Source organism: Leucoraja erinacea, chromosome 16 (assembly GCF_028641065.1).
Source record: "Leucoraja erinacea ecotype New England chromosome 16, Leri_hhj_1, whole genome shotgun sequence".
Classification (NCBI taxonomy): Eukaryota; Metazoa; Chordata; class Chondrichthyes; order Rajiformes; family Rajidae; genus Leucoraja; species Leucoraja erinaceus.
Genome location: NC_073392.1, coordinates 1,446,789 through 1,466,443, shown reverse-complemented (window position 1 = coordinate 1,466,443; position 19,655 = coordinate 1,446,789). Strand labels below are relative to the sequence as shown.

Sequence of the window (19,655 nt, the reverse complement as noted above, 5' to 3'; positions counted from 1 at the left end):
CCACCACATCTCTCAGTAGTTTTAGAGCCGGCACTTATTAATTTGTGGGACATGGATCCCACGTATTATTAAATCATTCTTGCCTGCGCTGGTGTTATCAACACGTTATGTTGGATTGGAGTCACTTTGATTATTTAAAATACTGCTTGATGTTTCCTGTTGTTCACCAAAATAAACAAACGTCCAGCACAATGTTGAATATTGAAACATTCTCAATAAGGGGTCGCAAGGTGGCGCAGCGGGTAAAGATCCTGACTACGGGCGCTGTCTGTACGGAGTATGTATGTTCTCCCCGTGACCTGCGTGGGTTTTCTCCGGGATCTTTGGTTTCCTCCCACACTACAAAGACGTACAGGTTTGTTGGTTGATTGTCTTGGTGTTTGTGTAATTGTCCCTAGTGTGTGTAGGATAGTGTTAATGTGCGGAGGATAGATGGTCGGCGCGGACTCGGTGGGCCGCAGAGTCAGTTTCCACGCTGTATCTCTAAACTAAACTAAAATAACACTGGACTGGTCTTCATGACGGGAAATGCCAGAAAGGTCCCTACATTCATAGAATATTTAAAATAGAATCCCTATCTGTTAGAAACAAAAAACAGAAAACCTAAAGGGTGGCAGACAAACAAGTTACCTCCATCCTGAGCAACATATCCAAAGTCTACAAACATGCAGGTTTGTAGGTTAATTGGCCCCAGTGTGTAGGATTGGACAGGTTTAGAGGGATATGGACCAAGTGTGGGCAGGTGGGACTATTGTTGCTGGGACATGTTGGCCGGTGTGGGCAAGTTGGGCCAAACCACTGTATGACTCTACGCCTCTATGACATAAAGCTAGTGTACGGGTGATCGATGGTCAGCAAAGAAACAATGGGCTGAAAGGCCTGTTTCTATGCTGTATATAAAAACTAAACTAAGCTCATTCTTCTTAATCCACACTGTTTGCCAACATTTACAAATGTATGGAGAATCTAGTCTGCCATTCAAACTAGGCAGATAGATCAGACAAGATTGAATGGTGGAGTAGCCTTAATGGGCCGAATGGCCTAGTTCTGCTCCTATCACTTATGAACTTGTGAGTGTGGCATATTACACCACGTGATAAATACCACAAAGCTGCAGCACGTTAATCATCCAGCATACTGATTACGCTACAAACCAAGAAAGCCAATGGCATGTTGGCCTTCATAACAAGAGTAGTTGCGTATAGGAGCAAAGAGGTCCTTCTGCAGTTGTACAGGGCCCTAGTGAGACCACACCTGGAGTATTGTGTGCAGTTTTGGTCCCCTAATTTGAGGAAGGACATTCTTGCTATTGAAGGAGTGCAGCGTAGGTTTACGTGGTTAATTCCCGGGATGGCGGGACTGTCGTTTGTTGATAGAATGGAGCGGCTGGGCTTAAATTTAGAAGGAAAATTTAGAGGGGATCATATTGAAACAGAAAGATTGTTAAGTGTCTGGACACGCTAGAGGCAGGAAACATGTTCCCGGAATAGGGGGAGTCCAGAACCAGGGGCTACAGTTTAAGAATAAGGGGTAAGCCATTTAGAACGGAGGTGAGAAAAACTTTTTCACTGACACAGTTGTGAATCTGTGGAATTCTCTGCCTCAGAAGGCGGTGGAGGCCGGTTCTCTGGATACTTTCAAGAGAGAGTTAGATAGAGCTCTTAAAGATAGTGGGGTTAGGGGATATGGGGAGAAGGCAGGAACGGGGTACTGATTGTAGATGATCAGCCATGATCACAGTGAATGGTGGTGCTGGCTCGAAGGGCTGAATGGCCTACTCCTGCACCTATTGTCTATTGTCTATGATAAGAACATTAACTTGCGCATGAGAGTGCAAGGTTAATGCAGTCCCTCTCAAATCTTGCCTAAACTAAAGTAATTCCTTTAACAACTTAGATGGGAAATGACAGGACATTTGGAAATATTTTAATTAGGAATGTGGACTGCATCCACTGTTTAATGGTGGTGTATTGGAAACATGTGAACAACTGTCAGAGACTGTTACTGCACTCACACAGATGTCCATGCCCCTGAAAGTTCAACATTAGATTATGATTACATAAACATTCAGATTAATGCCACAATTTTAACCACAAAAGGGAAAATAGCCAACATTTGTTTGATTCGCAATTGGAAACGTATTCTGAGCCACCAATTGCTGTCAACTGCAGATAAGTATTTTGCCAATTTTAGCCTTTATTTTGTAACTAACTTGACTTTGAACACAAAGTTAGCTATTCCAATTGCAGCAGCATCTGCAAAGTACAGAATTATACTGAAGAATGCCTTTGATGATTTAGTGCTGCTGAGAAATACATTTCCAGTTGTGAGATTATCTGCCACAGACGGCAGTGGAGGCCAATTCACTGGATGTTTTCTAGAGAGAGTTAGATTTAGCTCTTAGGGCTAACAGAATCAAGGGATATGGGGAGAAAGCCAGAACAGGGTACTGATTGTGGATGATCACCCATGATCATATTGAATGGTGGTGCTGGCTCGAAGGGCCGAATGGCCTACTCCTGCACCTAATTTCTATGTTTCTATGAAACTAAACACATTAGTGCCACTGTGTTGAGCACTGCCTCCAAAGGTCGTTGCAATGTCCACACGGAATGACCTGGAGGCTTCACCTCTGTGGAACAAAAGAACGACAATGAACTGCTGTGACAGACATTAAACGCTGGAGTAACTCAGCGGGTCAGGCAGCATCTCTGGAGAAAAGGAAAAGGTGATGTTTTGAGTCGAGACCCTTCTTCAGACTGACCCGCTGAGTTACTCCAGCACTCTGTGAAACGTCACCTATCCATGTTCTCCACAGATGCTGCCTGACCCGCTGAGTTACTCCAGCACTCTGTGTCTATCTTTGGTTTAATCCTGCAGTATCTGCAGTTTTGTTCCTATACAATGAACGGATGGGTTTAGTGAAGTGATTTGCTTGCTGTTATATGTTTACGAACAGATCAGACAACTACATCTGCAATACCCCGATATATGAGAAGTCTATTTAGGCCTTGCATGTGACTACAAAAGATGTGGGCAAAGTAACTGACGTCCATTCAGCCAGCCGGCTCACATCTACATTGCACCTTGTCTGTAGTTGGAAGCTCTCTGTCTAACTGAACCAATAGATGCAAAGTTGGATCTCCTGATGCCGTTTAGACATTGCCAGAAGTTCACAAAAGCGTAGTACATAGACCAGCACAGACCATTCGGCCCACAATGTCTGTGCTAAACACAATGACAACTTAAACTGCCATAGTCTGCACCCTCTCCAAAGCCCCCATATCCTTCCTGTAACTGCGTGAAGTCTGGCCCATGCAAACTCCTACAGGGCTGTAACATGACTTGTACTGTGTTGTGACTCTTGTACTCAACGCAGAGACAACCTTGAGCTGACCAAACCCAACAGGCAAGGCATAATGCAGAAGAGATCTGATTTAAAAAAATAGTCTCCTGGCAGGGTGACGACTTGTGGGGAATCTGACACTCAGCAGCGTTCATGCAAGGATGTGACTAGTTCATGCAGTTCATTACTTTCAACATCATGCTTGGCAGAAGCAGCATTGCTTCGTGCAAACTCACCTCATCTAAATTCTCCGACACCAAAATAAATCCATTGTTATCGATGAGGTAACAATTTATGATCTGTAAATACAAAACATGCAACATATTGTCAACAAATAAGCATCAGGTTCACGATGAGGTGGACACTGATATGAAACTGATACAGTATGACCATGATAAAAGTGCATTATTTTATTGGAGAAGACCCTGGTTCACCAGAGAGTTTAGTGTGCAACTGGGAGAGTGAGCACGGCAGAGCAGTGTGTGTTCCACAGGTCGAACTGTGGGCTGCTAGCCTCATTAGGAGACTTTCCCAAGCCACACGTCTATTAAATGGGTGTGACATGATCCCATTTCCAGGCCCATATACTTTAAGTATCGGTTGGCAAAGCCAGCTAGTACTTACCTCATCGTCACAACTAATACTGCACTTCCCATCCAGTGAAGCACACTGCAAAAGAACACAACATCGTCAGCTCGGGGAACGCATACAGGGCAGCGGGTAAATGGAATTCATAGTTAGCTCTGCTATTATGTGGACTGCAGATGCTGGAACTGCAGATGCTGCTTTACACCCAAGATAGACACAAAATGCTGGAGTAACTCAGCAGGACAGGCAGCATATCTGGTGAGAAGGAATGGGTGGTGTTTCGGGTTGAGACCCTTGTCCAAGGGGAGTCTGAAGAAGGGTCCTGACCAGAAACGTCACCTGTCCATGTTCTCCACAGATGCTGCCTGACCTGTGAGTTACTCCAGCCTTTTGTGTCCTTTGTTGGGATAGACACATGGATGTGCAGGGAATGGAGGGAGGGATGTGGATGATGTGCAGGTAGGTAAGAGTTGGTCTGTCACTACACTGGCATCATGTTGGGTACAGACATTGTGGGGTGAAGTGCCTGTTCTTGTGCTGTATTGTTCTAGGTTCACTGGCAGTGGTCAACGTGCAGAGTTGATCTGCCACTGGTCTGGCAGTGACCAGCCACTTGCTTCTCCAGCGTGCCGTGTGTCCTATCTCCTAATTTAGTGCAAGTGTACAAATGTCAAGCAGCAGGGAGGCTCCACCCTGTACGGTTTACAGGCATCATAAATGGTTTGCAGGTGAGTTACTGATTGATTTCTCCTGTTATTATAATGCTCTCAAGGTCTGGTGCTCTCCAGAATCAAGGGGGCTGCAGAGTGAGCTTTAATTCCAAGGGCAGTGGACATCCAGGGTTTTGGACTGAGTTCATGTTTCTGTGGAAAGCAATCGTTGCCAGGCACGGCTACAACTGCACTTTGTTGCCTTGGACCACAACAAACACCAAAGCAGGGGTAGTGGGGACAGAGTGGGAGAGGCAGGGTATCTCCTCCTGGCACAAGGTCGCGCAACCCCCACGGATCGGAGCCTGTGGCCATCGGCCCCTGAGTCGACACAGCCCATGGCTGGGGCCAGGGTTGGTGTCACAGAGGCATCTGGACAATAGTGGAGAGGTTGGTGCTGCGGCCGATGATGGCCCCAACCGACCGACCGACGAGGACGGACCCCGTGAAGTGAGGACTCTGGACAATGGGGACCGGGAGTGGGGGGGGGGAGAATAAAGGGGGACCTGGTGCAGATACTTTGTAACTTGTCAACCCCCTTTATGTGGCGACTAATTCCATACCTTGGGCAGGCAAACAAAGAATTTGACTGTGGCTTGTCACCTGTGACTATAAAGTGTTCATTCATTCATTCATTCATTATTCATGGTGGCCATCCTCTTTGTGTCTCAGCAAGGAACAACGTGTGATGAGGCTCCAGAGAGGAAACTGTCACACAAACCAACCTCCCTACCATCGACTCCATCTACACCACACAAGGCCAGCAGCATAATCAAGGACCAGTCTCACCCTCCCCACACCCCCTTCTCCCCTCTTCCATCGGGCAAGAGGTCCAGAATTGTGAAAACGCACACCTCCAGATTCTGGGACAGTTTCTTCCCGGCTGTCAGCAGCAACTGAACCATCCCCTCGCCAATTAGAGAGTGGTCCTGACCTTCCATCTACCTCAATGGAGACCTTTAAACTATCTTTAATTGGACTTCATTGGACTTCAATGTCATATATAGCACTAAATGTTATTCCCTGTAGCTGCACACTGTGGACAGCTTAATCACTTGTAGTCTTTCCTCTGACTGGATAGCATGCAACAAACAGCTTGTCACCGTACTTCAGTACACGTGACAATTATAAACTCGTATCATTCTAGTTTGCAGCCAGAATGTAGCTCAGCGGTATGGCTGGTCAAATTACTGCCTCACAGCCTCAGCAGCCCAAGTTCAGCCTGACTTCTGGTGCTGTCTGTGTGGAGTTTGCACCTTCTCCCTGTGACCCGGGTCTCTGGCACTGTGAGGCAGCTGTTCTACCATTGCGCCACTGTGCTGCCCCTGTGTTGTTGTGTCAGCATCAACCACCTCCCCTGGCAGCTTGTTCAACCACCCACTGTGTGAAAGAGGGTTGTGTTAAATCTTGCCCCTCCCATCCGCCTTCAACACGTCCCGTTGTTTTTGATTCCCGTACGCTGGGTAAAGGTCTCTGTGCGTTTACCTAGAGGTGAATCAAGAGGATCTACTGTGTGATACGCTACGATATGATACCATAGAACTTTATTTACCTCAGGAGGGAAATTGATCTGCCAACAGTCATAAAACACAAGACACATGGTGGTAGTCAGTCTAGCCCATGACAGAAGGGGGAGGAGTTGTACAGTTTGATAGCCACAGGGAAGAAGGATCTCCTGTGGCGTTCTGTGCTGCATCTTGGTGGAACCAGTCTGTTGCTGCAGTTATTCACTACAATCATTCCACTCATTCTACAGAGAGTGGTTATTTGCTGAATTCACTGCCAAAGGTGGTGGACTCAGGTACAGACACTGCAGTCAAAAGAAATTCACACAAACTCTTGAACAGGCAAGACATAGACAGACATGGAACAAATGCCTAAGGACTTGACTGACTGCATGTTACACTTCAGTTGAGTTAGTTTATCGTCACGTGTACCGAGGTACAGTAAAAGCTTTTGTTGCGTGCTAACCAGTCAGCGGAAAGACAATACATGATTACATTTGAGCCATGTACAGTGTACAGATGCATGATAAGGGAATAACGTTTTGAAAGGAGGCAAAGTGCCTGAGTCACACGGACACATGTAAGTGACCTGCTAAACTATACAATCTCTGGGCACGTAATTATTTCTCCAAATGCCAATTGTCAAATATCACTCTGTCAAATTCTAAAATTGAGTCTCCACCACATTCCATTCCAAATCTGCATCAGATGTAATGTTCCAGAATGACCACAGTATTAGACAAGAGTTTATTTTTGTTTGAGATATATCTAGTGAGCCTTACATTTACCATAAGTATACTATAGGGGAGAGTCGAGGACCGGAGGGCACTGGGTCAGAATAAAATAATGTACCTTTAGAAAGGAGATGAGGAGGATTTTCTTTTGCCTGAGGGCAGTGAGTCTGTGTCATTCATTGCCAAAGATGGCTGTGGAGGCCACATCATTGGATTTTGTTTTAAGTGGATATTGATAGGTTCGTGATTAGTAAAGGTGTCAAGAGTTATGTATGGGGAAAGGCAGTAGAATGGGGTTGAGAGGGAAAAATAGATCAGCCATGATCAGCTCTTTAGATTCTGGAGTAGTTCCTGAAGATTGGCGGGTAGCAAACGTAACCCCACTTTTTAAGAAGGGAGGGAGAGAGAAAATGGGGAATTACAGACCAGTTAGTCTAACATCGGTAGTGGGGAAACTGCTAGAGTCAGTTATTAAAGATGGGATAGCAGCACATTTGGAAAGTGGTGAAATCATTGGACAAAGTCAGCATGGATTTACGAAAGGTAAATCATGTCTGACGAATCTTATAGAATTTTTCGAGGATGTAACTAGTAGCGTGGATAGGGGAGAACCAGTGGATGTGGTGTATCTGGACTTCCAGAAGGCTTTCGACAAGGTCCCACATAAAAAATTAGTATACAAACTTAAAGCACAAGGCATTGGGGGTTCAGTATTGATGTGGATAGAGAACTGGCTGGCAAACAGGAAGCAAAGAGTAGGAGTAAACGGGTCCTTTTCACAATGGCAGGCAGTGACTAGTGGGGTACCCCAAGGCTCAGTACTGGGACCCCAGCTATTTACAATATATATTAATGATCTGGATGAGGGAATTGAAGGCAATATCTCCAAGTTTGCGGATGACACTAAGCTGGGGGGCAGTGTTAGCTGTGAGGAGGATGCTAGGAGACTGCAGGGTGACTTGGATAGGCTGGGTGAGTGGGCAAATGTTTGGCAGATGCAGTATAATGTGGATAAATGTGAGGTTATCCATTTTGGTGGCAAAAACAGGAAAGCAGACTATTATCTAAATGGTGGCCGATTGGGAAAGGGGGAGATGCAGCGAGACCTGGGTGTCATGGTACACCAGTCATTGAAGGTAGGCATGCAGGTGCAGCAGGCAGTAAAGAAAGCGAATGGTATGTTAGCTTTCATTGCAAAAGGATTTGAGTATAGGAGCAGAGAGGTTCTACTGCAGTTGTACAGGGTCTTGGTGAGACCACACCTGGAGTATTGCGTACAGTTTTGGTCTCCAAATCTGAGGAAGGATATTATTGCCATAGAGGGAGTGCAGAGACGGTTCACCAGACTGATTCCTGGGATGTCAGGACTGTCTTATGAAGAAAGACTGGATAGACTTGGTTTATACTCTCTCGAATTTAGAAGATTGAGAGGGGATCTTATAGAAACTTACAAAATTCTTAAGGGGTTGGACAGGCTAGACGCAGGAAGATTGTTCCCGATGTTAGGGAAGTCCAGGACAAGGGGTCACAGCTTAAGGATAAAGGGGAAATCCTTTAAAACGAGATGAGAAGAACTTTTTTCACGCAGAGAGTGGTGAATCTTTGGAACTCTCTGCCACAGAGGGTAGTTGAGGCCACTTCATTGGCTATATTTAAGAGGGAGTTAGATGTGGCCCTTGTGGCTAAGGGGATCAGGGGGTATGGAGAGAAGGCAGGTACGGGATACTGAGTTGGATGATCAGCCATGATCATATTGAATGGCGGTGCAGGCTCGAAGGGCCGAATGGCCTACTCCTGCACCTAATTTCTATGTTTCTATGTTTCTATCAAATGGTGGATCAGACTCGATGGGCCAAATGGCCTAATTCTGCTCCTGTGTCACAGTCATAGAGTGATACAGTGTGGAAACAGGCCCTTCGGCCCAACTTGCCCACACCGACCAACAATGCCCCATCTACACTAGCCCCACCTGCCTGCATTTGGCTTCTATCCCTCCAAACCGGTCCTATCCATGTACCTGTCTACTGGGAATAAAAGCAGAGGTTTGTCATGTGGTCTCTGTGGTCTAAAATAATGGACAAACTCTGCTACAATTTGGCTTTTTTCAATCATTGGATATTTCACTTACAGCTGAGATAATGACTGGTGTTTCCACTCCAGGGAAACAGAACACAACACTGCTCAACTTTGAAATCTTTCATCATTTCATTTCACCTCCACCCTTTGCAAGAATCGAAAGGGAAAGTCAGAATATATCAAACTCTGAACTAATTGACGTACGAAAGAACTGCAGATGCTGGTCTAAATCGAAGGTCGACACAAAATGCTGGAATAACACAGTGGGACAGGCAGCATCACTGGAGAGAAGGAATGGGTGACGTCTGAAGAAGGGTCTCGACCCGAAACGTCACCCATTCCTTCTCTCCAGAGATGCTGCCTGTCCCGCTGAGTTACTCCAGCTTTTTGTGTCTGCACTAACTGAGTTTTAAATGGCGCTGAAATAACTATTGACCTTTTTGAAGGCAGGATAGAGTTTAGCTGTAACTGACGGGGAGATAGGGCAGGATTACTGGGGACTGACAAGCCCAATCATTGCTGAAATGAAATAGATTTGATTTTGATGCAAACTGATTAAATCTTGTCCAGCAAACAAGTCATCAAAGATAGAACATTTGAAAATTGTCTTTCTGGTTTTTGAGAAGCTGACCTATAATTTGAATAATTGATGTTAGTTTTTCTATGTTCTTATATATATATATATAAATATCTTAACAATGGCAATTTTCCTGAGCTGATTATGGAGTAACTTCTATGTCCAGATATTCCCCAAAGGGACTAGTTTGTCCAATGTGTAATACAGTATGTGCTCATACTTTTCTTTCTGAGATACAGAAGACTTTGTGTCTTTAAAAGGGGAATGGTGTATTCATTACAATAAGATGGTATATATACTTGCTTTATATATAACATGGTGTGCTTTGGGAGACCATCTGGAATTTGGTTTTGAGGGACTGCAACTCAAAATGTATTCAAAGATGTCAAAAAACGTACGAAAGAACTGCAGATGCTGGTCTAAATCGAAGGTCAACACAGAGTGCTGGAGTAACTCAGCGGGTCAGGCAGCATCTGTGGAGAACATGGATAGGTGACGTTTCACAGAGTACTGGAGTAACTCAGCGGGTCAGGCAGCATCTGGTGACGTTTCACAGAGTGCGGGAGTAACTCAGCGGGTCAGCATCTGTGGAGAACATGGAGGTGACGTTTCACAGAGTACTGGAGTAACTCAGCGGGTCAGGCAGCATCTGTGGAGAACGTGGATAGGTGACGTTTCACAGAGTGCTGGAGTAACTCAGCGGGTCAGGCAGCATCTGTGGAGAACATGGATAGGTGACGTTTCACAGAGTACTGGAGTAACTCAGCGGGTCAGGCAGCATCTGTGGAGAACATGGATAGGTGACGTTTCACAGAGTGCTGGAGAGTAACTCAGTTTCACAGGCAGTCTGTGGAGAACTGGAAAGTTTCACAGAATGCTGGAGTAACTCAGCGGGTCAGGCAGCATCTGTGGAGAACGTGGATAGGTGACGTTTCACAGAGTACTGGAGTAACTCAGCGGGTCAGGCAGCATCTGTGGAGAACATGGATAGGTGACGTTTCACAGAGTACTGGAGTAACTCAGCGGGTCAGGCAGCATCTGTGGAGAACATGGATAGGTGACGTTTCACAGTGTGCTGGAGTAACTCAGCGGGTCAGGCAGCATCTGTGGAGAACATGGATAGGTGATGTTTCACAGAGTGCTGGAGTAACTCAGCGGGTCAGGCAGCATCTGTGGAGAACATGGATAGGTGATGTTTCACAGAGTGCTGGAGTAACTCAGCGGGTCAGGCAGCATCTGTGGAGAACATGGATAGGTGACGTTTCGGGTCGGACACTTCTTCAGTGTTATCGTGACTCAGAGTTATCTCATTGATAAAGCCATAAAAGGAATAGATCGGGTAGACGTACAGAGTCTCTTATCCAGAATAGTGGAATCGATAACCAGAGGACATAAGTTTAAGATGAAGGGAGAAAGATTTATTAGGAACCTATTTAGGGAGAATATTTTCATACAAAGGGTGGCGAGCGTCAGGGACGAGCTGCCAGAGGAGGTAGTTGAGGCAGGGACTATCGCAACACTAACTAATATGATTATAAAGACACAAATATAATATAAAGGTAAGTTATATACAAGGTGCTCACCTGTCGGCTTGCAGTCCAGAACTTCTTCTGGAAAAACTCCAGCTTCATTTGAATCCCCACAGCTGTTAAAGAACAGAGTAATGTAATGTTGTTCATTCACCTTTGACAATCATGTTTATCAAACACCGGTCAAATATATTGTGTTCAACTATGTAAAGTATGTGGAAGCAAGGAACTCCAAATGTTGGTTTACAAGAAAAAAGGCATGAAGTGCTGGAGTAACTCAGCGGGTCAACATGGATAGGTGACATTTCGGGCTGGCACCCCTCCTAATTCTTCTTCAGTGACCAATACGTCACCTATCCATGTTCTCCACAGATGCTGCCTGACCTGCTGAGTTACTCCAGCACTCTGTGAAACGTCACCTATCCGTGTTCTCCACAGATGCTGCCTGACCCACTGAGTTACTCCAGCACTCTGTGAAACGTCACCTATCCATGTTCTCCACAGATGCTGCCTGACCCACTGAGTTACTCCAGCACTCTGTGAAACATCACCTATCTAAAGACAAGCTGCATGTCTTTGGAGCGTGGGAGGAAACCGCAGCAACTTGAGGAAACCCGCACAGTCACAGTTAGAACGTGCAACCTCCGTATAGACAACACTCATTGTCAGGATGGAACCTATGTCTCTGGAGCTGTGAGGCAACAACTCTACCGCTGAGCCAACGTGGCCGCCCAACCGTATAAATCTCTCTGAGAAGGTTCTTCAAGTCTGCCCTTGGCTGCTGTTCTGGAAATCCCTACGCAAGGGCAGACTCTTCAAGCCTTGTCAATTCTCTCTGGCACTGGGGACACTCAAACATTGCTCTGCACTTCATGTAGTTTATTATATTTTAGAGATTCAGCTGCATGGAACGTTCTCATCTGAGCATATTTAGTTGGTCAACCCCAGCATATGAAGCTCGGGTGAAGTGAGAAAATCACATCTCATTTCTCTTACAGAGTCTCAGAGCAATACAGCTTAGAAACAGGCCCTTCGGCCCAACTCATCCATGCCAACCAAGGTGCCCCATCTAAACAGCCCATTTGCCTGTATTTGGCCCATTTCCTATCCATGTATCTGTCCAAGTATCTTGTGAAAGCTCTTGCTAAATTTGACACATTGTGAATTAAGAATGCTTTTTACCCGAGCAATGACTGACAGCGATGTGAATATTTAACACGAGATTCCCTTGTACAAAATGTAAATGGAGCGAGTTGTTTATTTATGCGGGTTAATATCAGATGATATCAGACAGAATCTCCAGAAACTGGCAGCATTTGTGGTATTTGTTTATAAGAGGCCATGCCTCTCAATAATGGCGTTCATGACAAATGCCAAAACCACAGAGATGTTATAAGGGCCTTACATGAAACGATTTTTCGTGTGACTGCCTTTGATTACATCCATGCTGTACAACTGGAATGTCAACCAGCCCTTGGATGCATGGTCCTGTAACAAGATCGAACACTGCTCTCCAAAGTATTGGCATCAGCTTCCATTAACACCATCCACTCAGCACCATGGCAGTCCAAAGCCCGTGCTTTAACAAGCTTTCAATTCTCATAGAGATTTCACAAAGAACAATAGGCAATAGGTGCAGGAGGAGGCCATTCGGCCCTTCGAGCCAGCACCGCCATTCACTGTGATCATGGCTGATATTCCACAATCAGTACCCCGTTCCTGCCTTCTCTCCATATCCCCTGACTCCGCTATCTTTAAGAGCTCTATCTAACTCTCTCTTGAAAGCATCCAGAGAATTGGCCTCCGCTGCCTTCTGAGGCAGAGAATTCCACAGATTCACAACTCTCTGGGTGAAAAGGGTTTTTCCTCATCTCCGTTCTAAATGTCCTTCCCCTTATTCTTATGTAGCCCATGTTTAAGAATAAGAGGTAAGCCATTTAGTACGGAGATGAGGAAAAACGTTTTCACCCAGAGAGTTGTGAATCTGTGGAATCTCCCCCAACATCGGGAACATGTTTCCTGCCACTAGCATGTCCAATCCATTAATAATCTTATATGTTTCAATAAGATCCCCTCTCATCCTTCTAGACTCCAGAGTGTACAAGCCCAGCCACTCCATTCTCTCAGCATATGACAGTCCCGCCATCCTGGGAATTAACCTTGTAAACCTACGCTGCACTCCCTCAATAGCAAGAATGTCCTTCCTCAAATTAGGGGACCAAAACTGCACACAATACTCCAGGTGTGGTCTCACTAGGGCTCTGTATAACTGCAGAAGGACCTCTTTGCTCCTATATTCGATTCCTCTTGTTATGAAGGCCAACATGCCATTAGCTTTCTTCACTGCATGCTGCACCTGCATGCTTACTTTCAGTGACTGATGAACAAGGACACCCAGGTCACATTGTACTTCCCCTTTTCCTAACTTGACACTATTCAGATAATAATCTGCCTTCCTGTTCTTGCCACCAAAGTGGATAACCTCACATTTATCCACATTAAACTTAATCTACCATGCATCTGCCCACTCCCCCAACTTGTCCAAGTCACCCTGTATTCTCATAGCATCCTCCTCATAGTTCACACTGCCACCCAGCTTTGTGTCATCCGGTAGGCGGCGCGGCTCTGGCCAGCAGCGGCCTCTGCAGCCTGTCCGCGTTTTTGTTATTTTTTGTCTGTGTTTCTGTGTAGTTTTTGTTATTTTATGTTGGGGTGTGTGTGTGGGGGGGTGGGGGTGGGGTGGGAGACTTTTGAATCTCTCCCTGCACTGGAGACCCGACCTTTTCTCTCGTCGGGTCTCAGGTGTCGTTGAGGCCGCAACGAGGAGCGGCCTCCAACGGGAAGAAGCCGGGGACTCTGGTGCCGACTCACCGTTGCCGTCGCGGAGCTGGCCGAGTCCGGAGCGGGTGGAGCGGTGGAGGAGCGCTGCCGCTGCTGCTGCTGCTGCTGCTGCTGCCGATGCCGCTGCTGAGTCGGGGGCTGCTACTGCGGGTCTGCGGACGGCTCGGACGACCCCGCGCGGCTCCCTGGAGGGAGACCGCTTTTCGGGCTGCTGCAACGGCGAATTCTCCCGCCCGTGTTGCGGGGTCGAAGAGCTCCTGGAGCGGGGCCTCACACCACTGCCCCGCGCGGCTGGAACGGCTGCGGGACTTTGCGAGCGCACACCGGGGGCTCCAACACCAAGACCCGGTGTGCGACCTCGCACCACCCGGCGTGGCTTCAATGGCCGCGGGACAATCGCCATCGCCAGCCGGGGGCTATGACTTTGACTGTGACATCGGGGGGGGGAGAGTGCAGTGGAGAGATACGTTTTTTTGGCCTTCCATCACAGTTATGTGATGGATGTTTATGTTAAATGTAATTATGTTGTGTCTGGGGTCTATTTGTGTGTAATGTATGGCTGCAGAAACGGCATTTCGTTTGGACCCCCAGGGGTCCAAATGACAATTAAATTGACTCTTGACTCTTGACTCTTGTCATCTGCAAATGTGCTAATGTTACTATTAAATCCCTTCATCTAAATCATTGATGTATATTGTAAATAGCTGCGGTCCCAGCACCAAGCCTTGCGGTACCCCACTAATCACTGCCTGCCATTCTGAAAGGGACCCGTTAATCCCTACTCTTTGTTTCCTGTCTGCCAGCTAATTTTCTATCCATATCAGTACCCTACCCCCAATACCATGTGCTTTAATTTTGCCCACTGATCTCCCATGTGGGACCTTATCAAAGGCTTTCTGAAAGTCCAGATACACTACATCCACTGCTCTCCCATGTCCATTTTCATAGTTACATCCTCAAAAAATTCCAGAAGATTAGTCAAGCATGATTTCCCCTTTATAAATCCATGCTGACTCGGACCGATCCTGTTACTGTTATCCAAATGTGCCGCTATTTCATCTTTTATAATTGACTCCAGCATCTTCCCCACCACCGATGTCAGGCTATCTGGTCTATAATGCCTGTTTTCTCTCTCCCTCCTTTCTTGAAAAGTGGGATAACATTAGCTACCCTCCAATCCACAGGAACTGATCCTGAATCTATAGAACATTGGAAAATGATCATCAATGCGGGCACGATTTCTAGAGCCACTTCCTTAAGTACCCTAGGATGTAGACCATCAGGCCCAGGGGTATCTGCTGGTCAAGGATTCATAGAAACATAGAAATTAGGTGCAGGAGTAGGCCATTCGGCCCTTCGAGCCTGCACCGCCATTCAATATGATCATGGCTGATCATCCAACTCAGTATCCCGTACCTGCCTTCTCTCCATACCCCCTGATCCCCTTAGCCACAAGGGCCACATCTAACTCCCTCTTAAATATAGCCAATGAACTGGCCTCAACTACCCTCTGTGGCAGAGAGAGTTCCAGAGATTCACCACTCTCTGTGTGAAAAAAAGTTCTTCTCATCTCGGTTTTAAAGGATTTCCCCCTTATCCTTAAGCTGTGACCCCTTGTCCTGGACTTCCCCAACATCGGGAACAATCTTCCTGCATCTAGCCTGTCCAACCCCTTAAGTATTTTGTAAGTTTCTATAAGATCCCCTCTCAATCTTCTAAATTCTAGAGAGTATAAACCAAGTCTATCCCGTCTTTCTTCATAAGACAGTCCTGACATCCCAGGAATCAGTCTGGTGAACCTTCTCTGCACTCCCTCTATGGCAATAATATCCTTCCTCAGATTTGGAGACCAAAACTGTACGCAATACTCCAGGTGTGGTCTCACCAAGACCCTGTACAACTGCAGTAGAACCTCCCTGCTCCTATACTCAAATCCTTTTGCAATGAAAGCTAACATACCATTCGCTTTCTTTACTGCCTGCTGCACTTCATGCACAGAGATTCCACCTCCCTGTGCCACCATGAGATTTAGTTTTGTTTAGGGATACAGAGTAGAAACAGGCCCTTCATCCCAACGAGTCTGTGCCACCCAGCAATCTCCCCTTACACTAGTTCTACCCTACACACACTAGGAACAAGTTTTTTTGCAGAAGCCAATTAGCCTCTTTAAGTGTGGGAGGAAACAAGTGGAAAACGTCTTTGAAGTGTGGGAGGAAACCAGAGCACCCGGAGAAAACCCACACAGGTCACGAGGGGAACGTGCAAACTCAGTACAGACAGCACCCGTGGTCAGGATGGAACCCGGCTCTCTGCCACTGTGAGGCAGCAACTCTACCGCGGTGCCGGATATAGGGGGAAGGAATCAGGAACGGAATGCACAAATACTGTGAATATCCAGAGTGACGGGGAAATAAATACAGTATTTGGGTGAAAAATTTGTCACAATGAACAAGGTGAGACAAATGTTTGAGATTATTGTAAAATAATATAAATGTTTTAAAAGTTGCAATGAAATGGCGAAACAAAGAACTGCAGATGCTGGTTAATACACAAAAGGACTGGAGTAACTCAGCGGGTCAGGCAGCATCTGTGGAGAACATGGACAGGTGACGTTTCACAGAGTGCTGGAGTAACTCAGCGGGTCAGGCAGCATCTCTGGAGAGAGGGAAAGGGTGGCGTTTCAGGTCGAGACCCTTCTTCAGACTGATGTCAGGGGTCTGAAGAAGGGTCTCGGCTGCGTATAAAAAAGGAATAACCAATCTATCCAAGTGGGGAAGTTGCTGCTAAAGTGTATAGACACCAATATTAGAACAAGAGTTAGCACCATGTAACTGTACCCCAATGTGTACCAATTAGATCGAGTGATTAGTTTTAATTTGTCCTGAGTGCAATATCAATGAGTGTTATAAATGCTTTCCAAATGTTATCTAATTACACCCTCAGGACTATGAAGAATATAACGCAGAACATTACAGGCAATGTGTTCATAGTAATCTGAATATATGATGTTGCTTTCATATAGAACATAGAACAGTACAGCACAGGAAGGCCCTTCAGCCCACAATGTCTGTGTTGAACATGATGCCAAGACTAACTCCTATTTGCCTGCATGTGATCCTTATCCCTCCATATCCATGTGCCTATGTAAAAACCTCTTAAACCCCACCACCCCAGGCAGCACGTTCCAGGCACCCACCACCCTCTGTATAAAGATCCTGCCCCGCACATCTCATTTAAACGTTGCCCCTCTCAACTTCAAGCCGTGCTCTCTTAAATTTGAGTTTGAGCTGAGTTTATTGTCACGTGTGCCGAGGTACAGTGAAAAGCTTTTGTTGCGTGCTAACCAGTCAGCGGAAAGACAATACATGATTACAATTGAACTGCCCACCCGGGAAAACAGGATCTGACTGTCTACCGTATCTCTCCATGCCTCATCGTTTTATATACTTGATTGTATATGTCACTGTATAAATCTCCATGCAATCTTGAGCATGTTGTAGTAATGCTCGCACAATGAAATTGAATCCACAGTGTTTGCTGACAGACGAGTATTTGCAGCGCTGGAGGATGGATGGTTGAGGCATGTGGCAGGTTTCCAGTTATAGCTGGGGTTGGGACAGCTGCCAAGAGCAGAGGGAACGGCAGATACGTCAGCACCATGTATCTCCACACGGTGCGAATGCCAGTGCAGCCTCGCCTCCGTGGCGAGGAAGAGACCGTGTTCCACATGTATATGACGTGCGAGAGGTTGCTGCCCGTGTACGAGTATCTGAAGTTTTGGCTGCACTTCAGTCCCACACTCCTGATCTTTGGTCACCCGGTACAGAGGGGGAGGTGGGGAGTGAGGGGGGGGATCGGTCTGCACCAATCGGTCCGGAAGTGGCGGCGCTGCCCTGGCAGCAGCGGCTCGCCTGCAGTCCGTTGGTTTTTACTTTTTTGTATTGTTTTTTTTCGTTTTTGTCTAGTTATGTTTTTGGTTTTTAGGCTGTGTTTATGTGGGGAGGGGGGTGGGGGGTGAAACGGGGGCTGCTGTCACTCCCTTCGGGGGAATACGACCTTTTTGTCGTATCCCCCTTCTCCGTCTACGCTGAGGCCTAGCGGAGCCGGCGACCTCGGGACTCTGGAGGCAGCTGACAGGACTCGTCCTGGGCTCGCTCCCGGCCCAGCCCGGGATGGAACGGTGCTCCCATGAGAGCGGCATGGTGAGGGGCTGGAGTGGCCCAGCCCAACGGCACTCCCGTCGGAGTGGCCCAGCCCGAGGGAGGAACGGCACTCCCGCTGGAGTGGCCCAGCCCGAGGGAGGAACGGCGGCACTCCCGCTGGAGTGGCCCAGCCCGAGGGAGGAACGGCACTCCCGCTGGATTGGCCCAGCCCGAGGGAGGAGGAACGGCATTCCCGCTGGAGTGGCCCAGCCCGAGGGTGGAACGGCACTCCCGTCGGAGTGGCCCAGCCCGAAGGAGGAACGGCACTCCCGTCGGAGTGGCCCAGCCTGAGGGTGGAACGGTACTCACGTGAGGACGATCCAGTCCGGGGGCTGGGACGGTGCTCCGGTGGCTGGGACGACGTTCTGGCGGCGGTGCCCAGAGTCCTGGGTTCAGCCGCGGGCCGGCGGCTGCGTGTGCTGGACTGGAGGTGCGGCGGCTTCGACCACCCCGGGCCGCAGTGTTTGACCCGGCCCGTTCGCGGGGTTCGGTGAGCTGCGGGACTGTTTGTACCATCGCCCGGTGGGGAATTGCCTCAGCGCAGAGGGAGCAGAGGGAGAGACTACAACCCTAAGATTTTTGCCTCCACCACAGTGAGGAGGTGTTTGGAGGACTCACTGTGGTGGAAGTTAATTTGTGTTTATTGTTGTTATTATTGTATCATTGTATGTATGACTGCAGGCACGAAATTTCGTTCAGACCGTAAGGTCTGAATGACAATAAAAGGAAATTCACCTGGGTAGACACAAAATGCTGGAGTAACTCAGCGGGACAGGCATCATCTCTGGAGAGAAGGAATGGGTGACGTTTCAGGTCAAGACCCTTCTTCAGACCCCTGGGCCTGGCCAAGATTGCCATTGGCAGGTCCAGGCAGCGGGCAGTCGATGGTCCTGCCCCTCTACGTCCGTGCCCGCGTGTCCCTGGAGAGGTAGCACACACATGCGGTGTCCAAGGGGACTCTGGAGGCCTTCTGTGACCGCTGGTCGCTGCGGGTGGTCGAGTGTATTAGAGTCATAGCGTCATCGTGTGATACATTATGGAAACAGGCCCTTTGGCCCAACTTGCCCACACCGGCCAACATGCCCCATCTACACGAGTCCCACCTGCCTGCGCTTGGTCCAGATCCCTCCAAACCTGCCCTATCCAAGGACCTGTTTAACTGTTTCTTAAACGTTGGGATAGTCCCAGCCTCAACTACCTCCTCTGGCAGCTTGTCCATACACCCACCTGTGTGAAAAAGTTACCCCTGAGATTCCTATTAAATCTTTTCCCCTTCAACTTAAAGTGGGATCCTCGATCCCCCTACTACTGTGCATCTACCCGATCTATTCCTCTCATGATTTTGTATACATGTATATCATGATATTGTAGATAAAGTTGACAATATTTTAATCGGATTTAGTTAGATTGTAAACTGTCAATGGCAGTCTTGATGTTGTCACTACTCTGTCCTTGTGTGCGATTGAATAAAAGCATTTTGGATTATTAAACAAAGAGTGCAGCCTCGCAAACTCTGGGGGCGATCAACAGAGAGAGCAGGGATCAGG

General features: G+C 47.3%; 1 protein-coding gene across 3 annotated transcripts in view; it reads right to left on the bottom strand.

Moving 5' to 3' along the window:
- Positions 1-19,655, bottom strand: part of cacna2d3a (calcium channel, voltage-dependent, alpha 2/delta subunit 3a) — a 412,076-nt gene that overhangs the window by 68,566 nt on the left and 323,855 nt on the right. For all 3 annotated transcript variants that reach the window (XM_055647516.1, XM_055647518.1, XM_055647517.1), the window contains 3 exons: positions 11,120-11,181; positions 3,971-4,015; positions 3,583-3,645 (listed from right to left, as the gene is read on the bottom strand). In XM_055647516.1, coding sequence (XP_055503491.1) covers positions 3,583-3,645; positions 3,971-4,015; positions 11,120-11,181 — 170 coding nt within the window. The remainder of the gene's footprint in view (positions 1-3,582; positions 3,646-3,970; positions 4,016-11,119; positions 11,182-19,655) is intronic.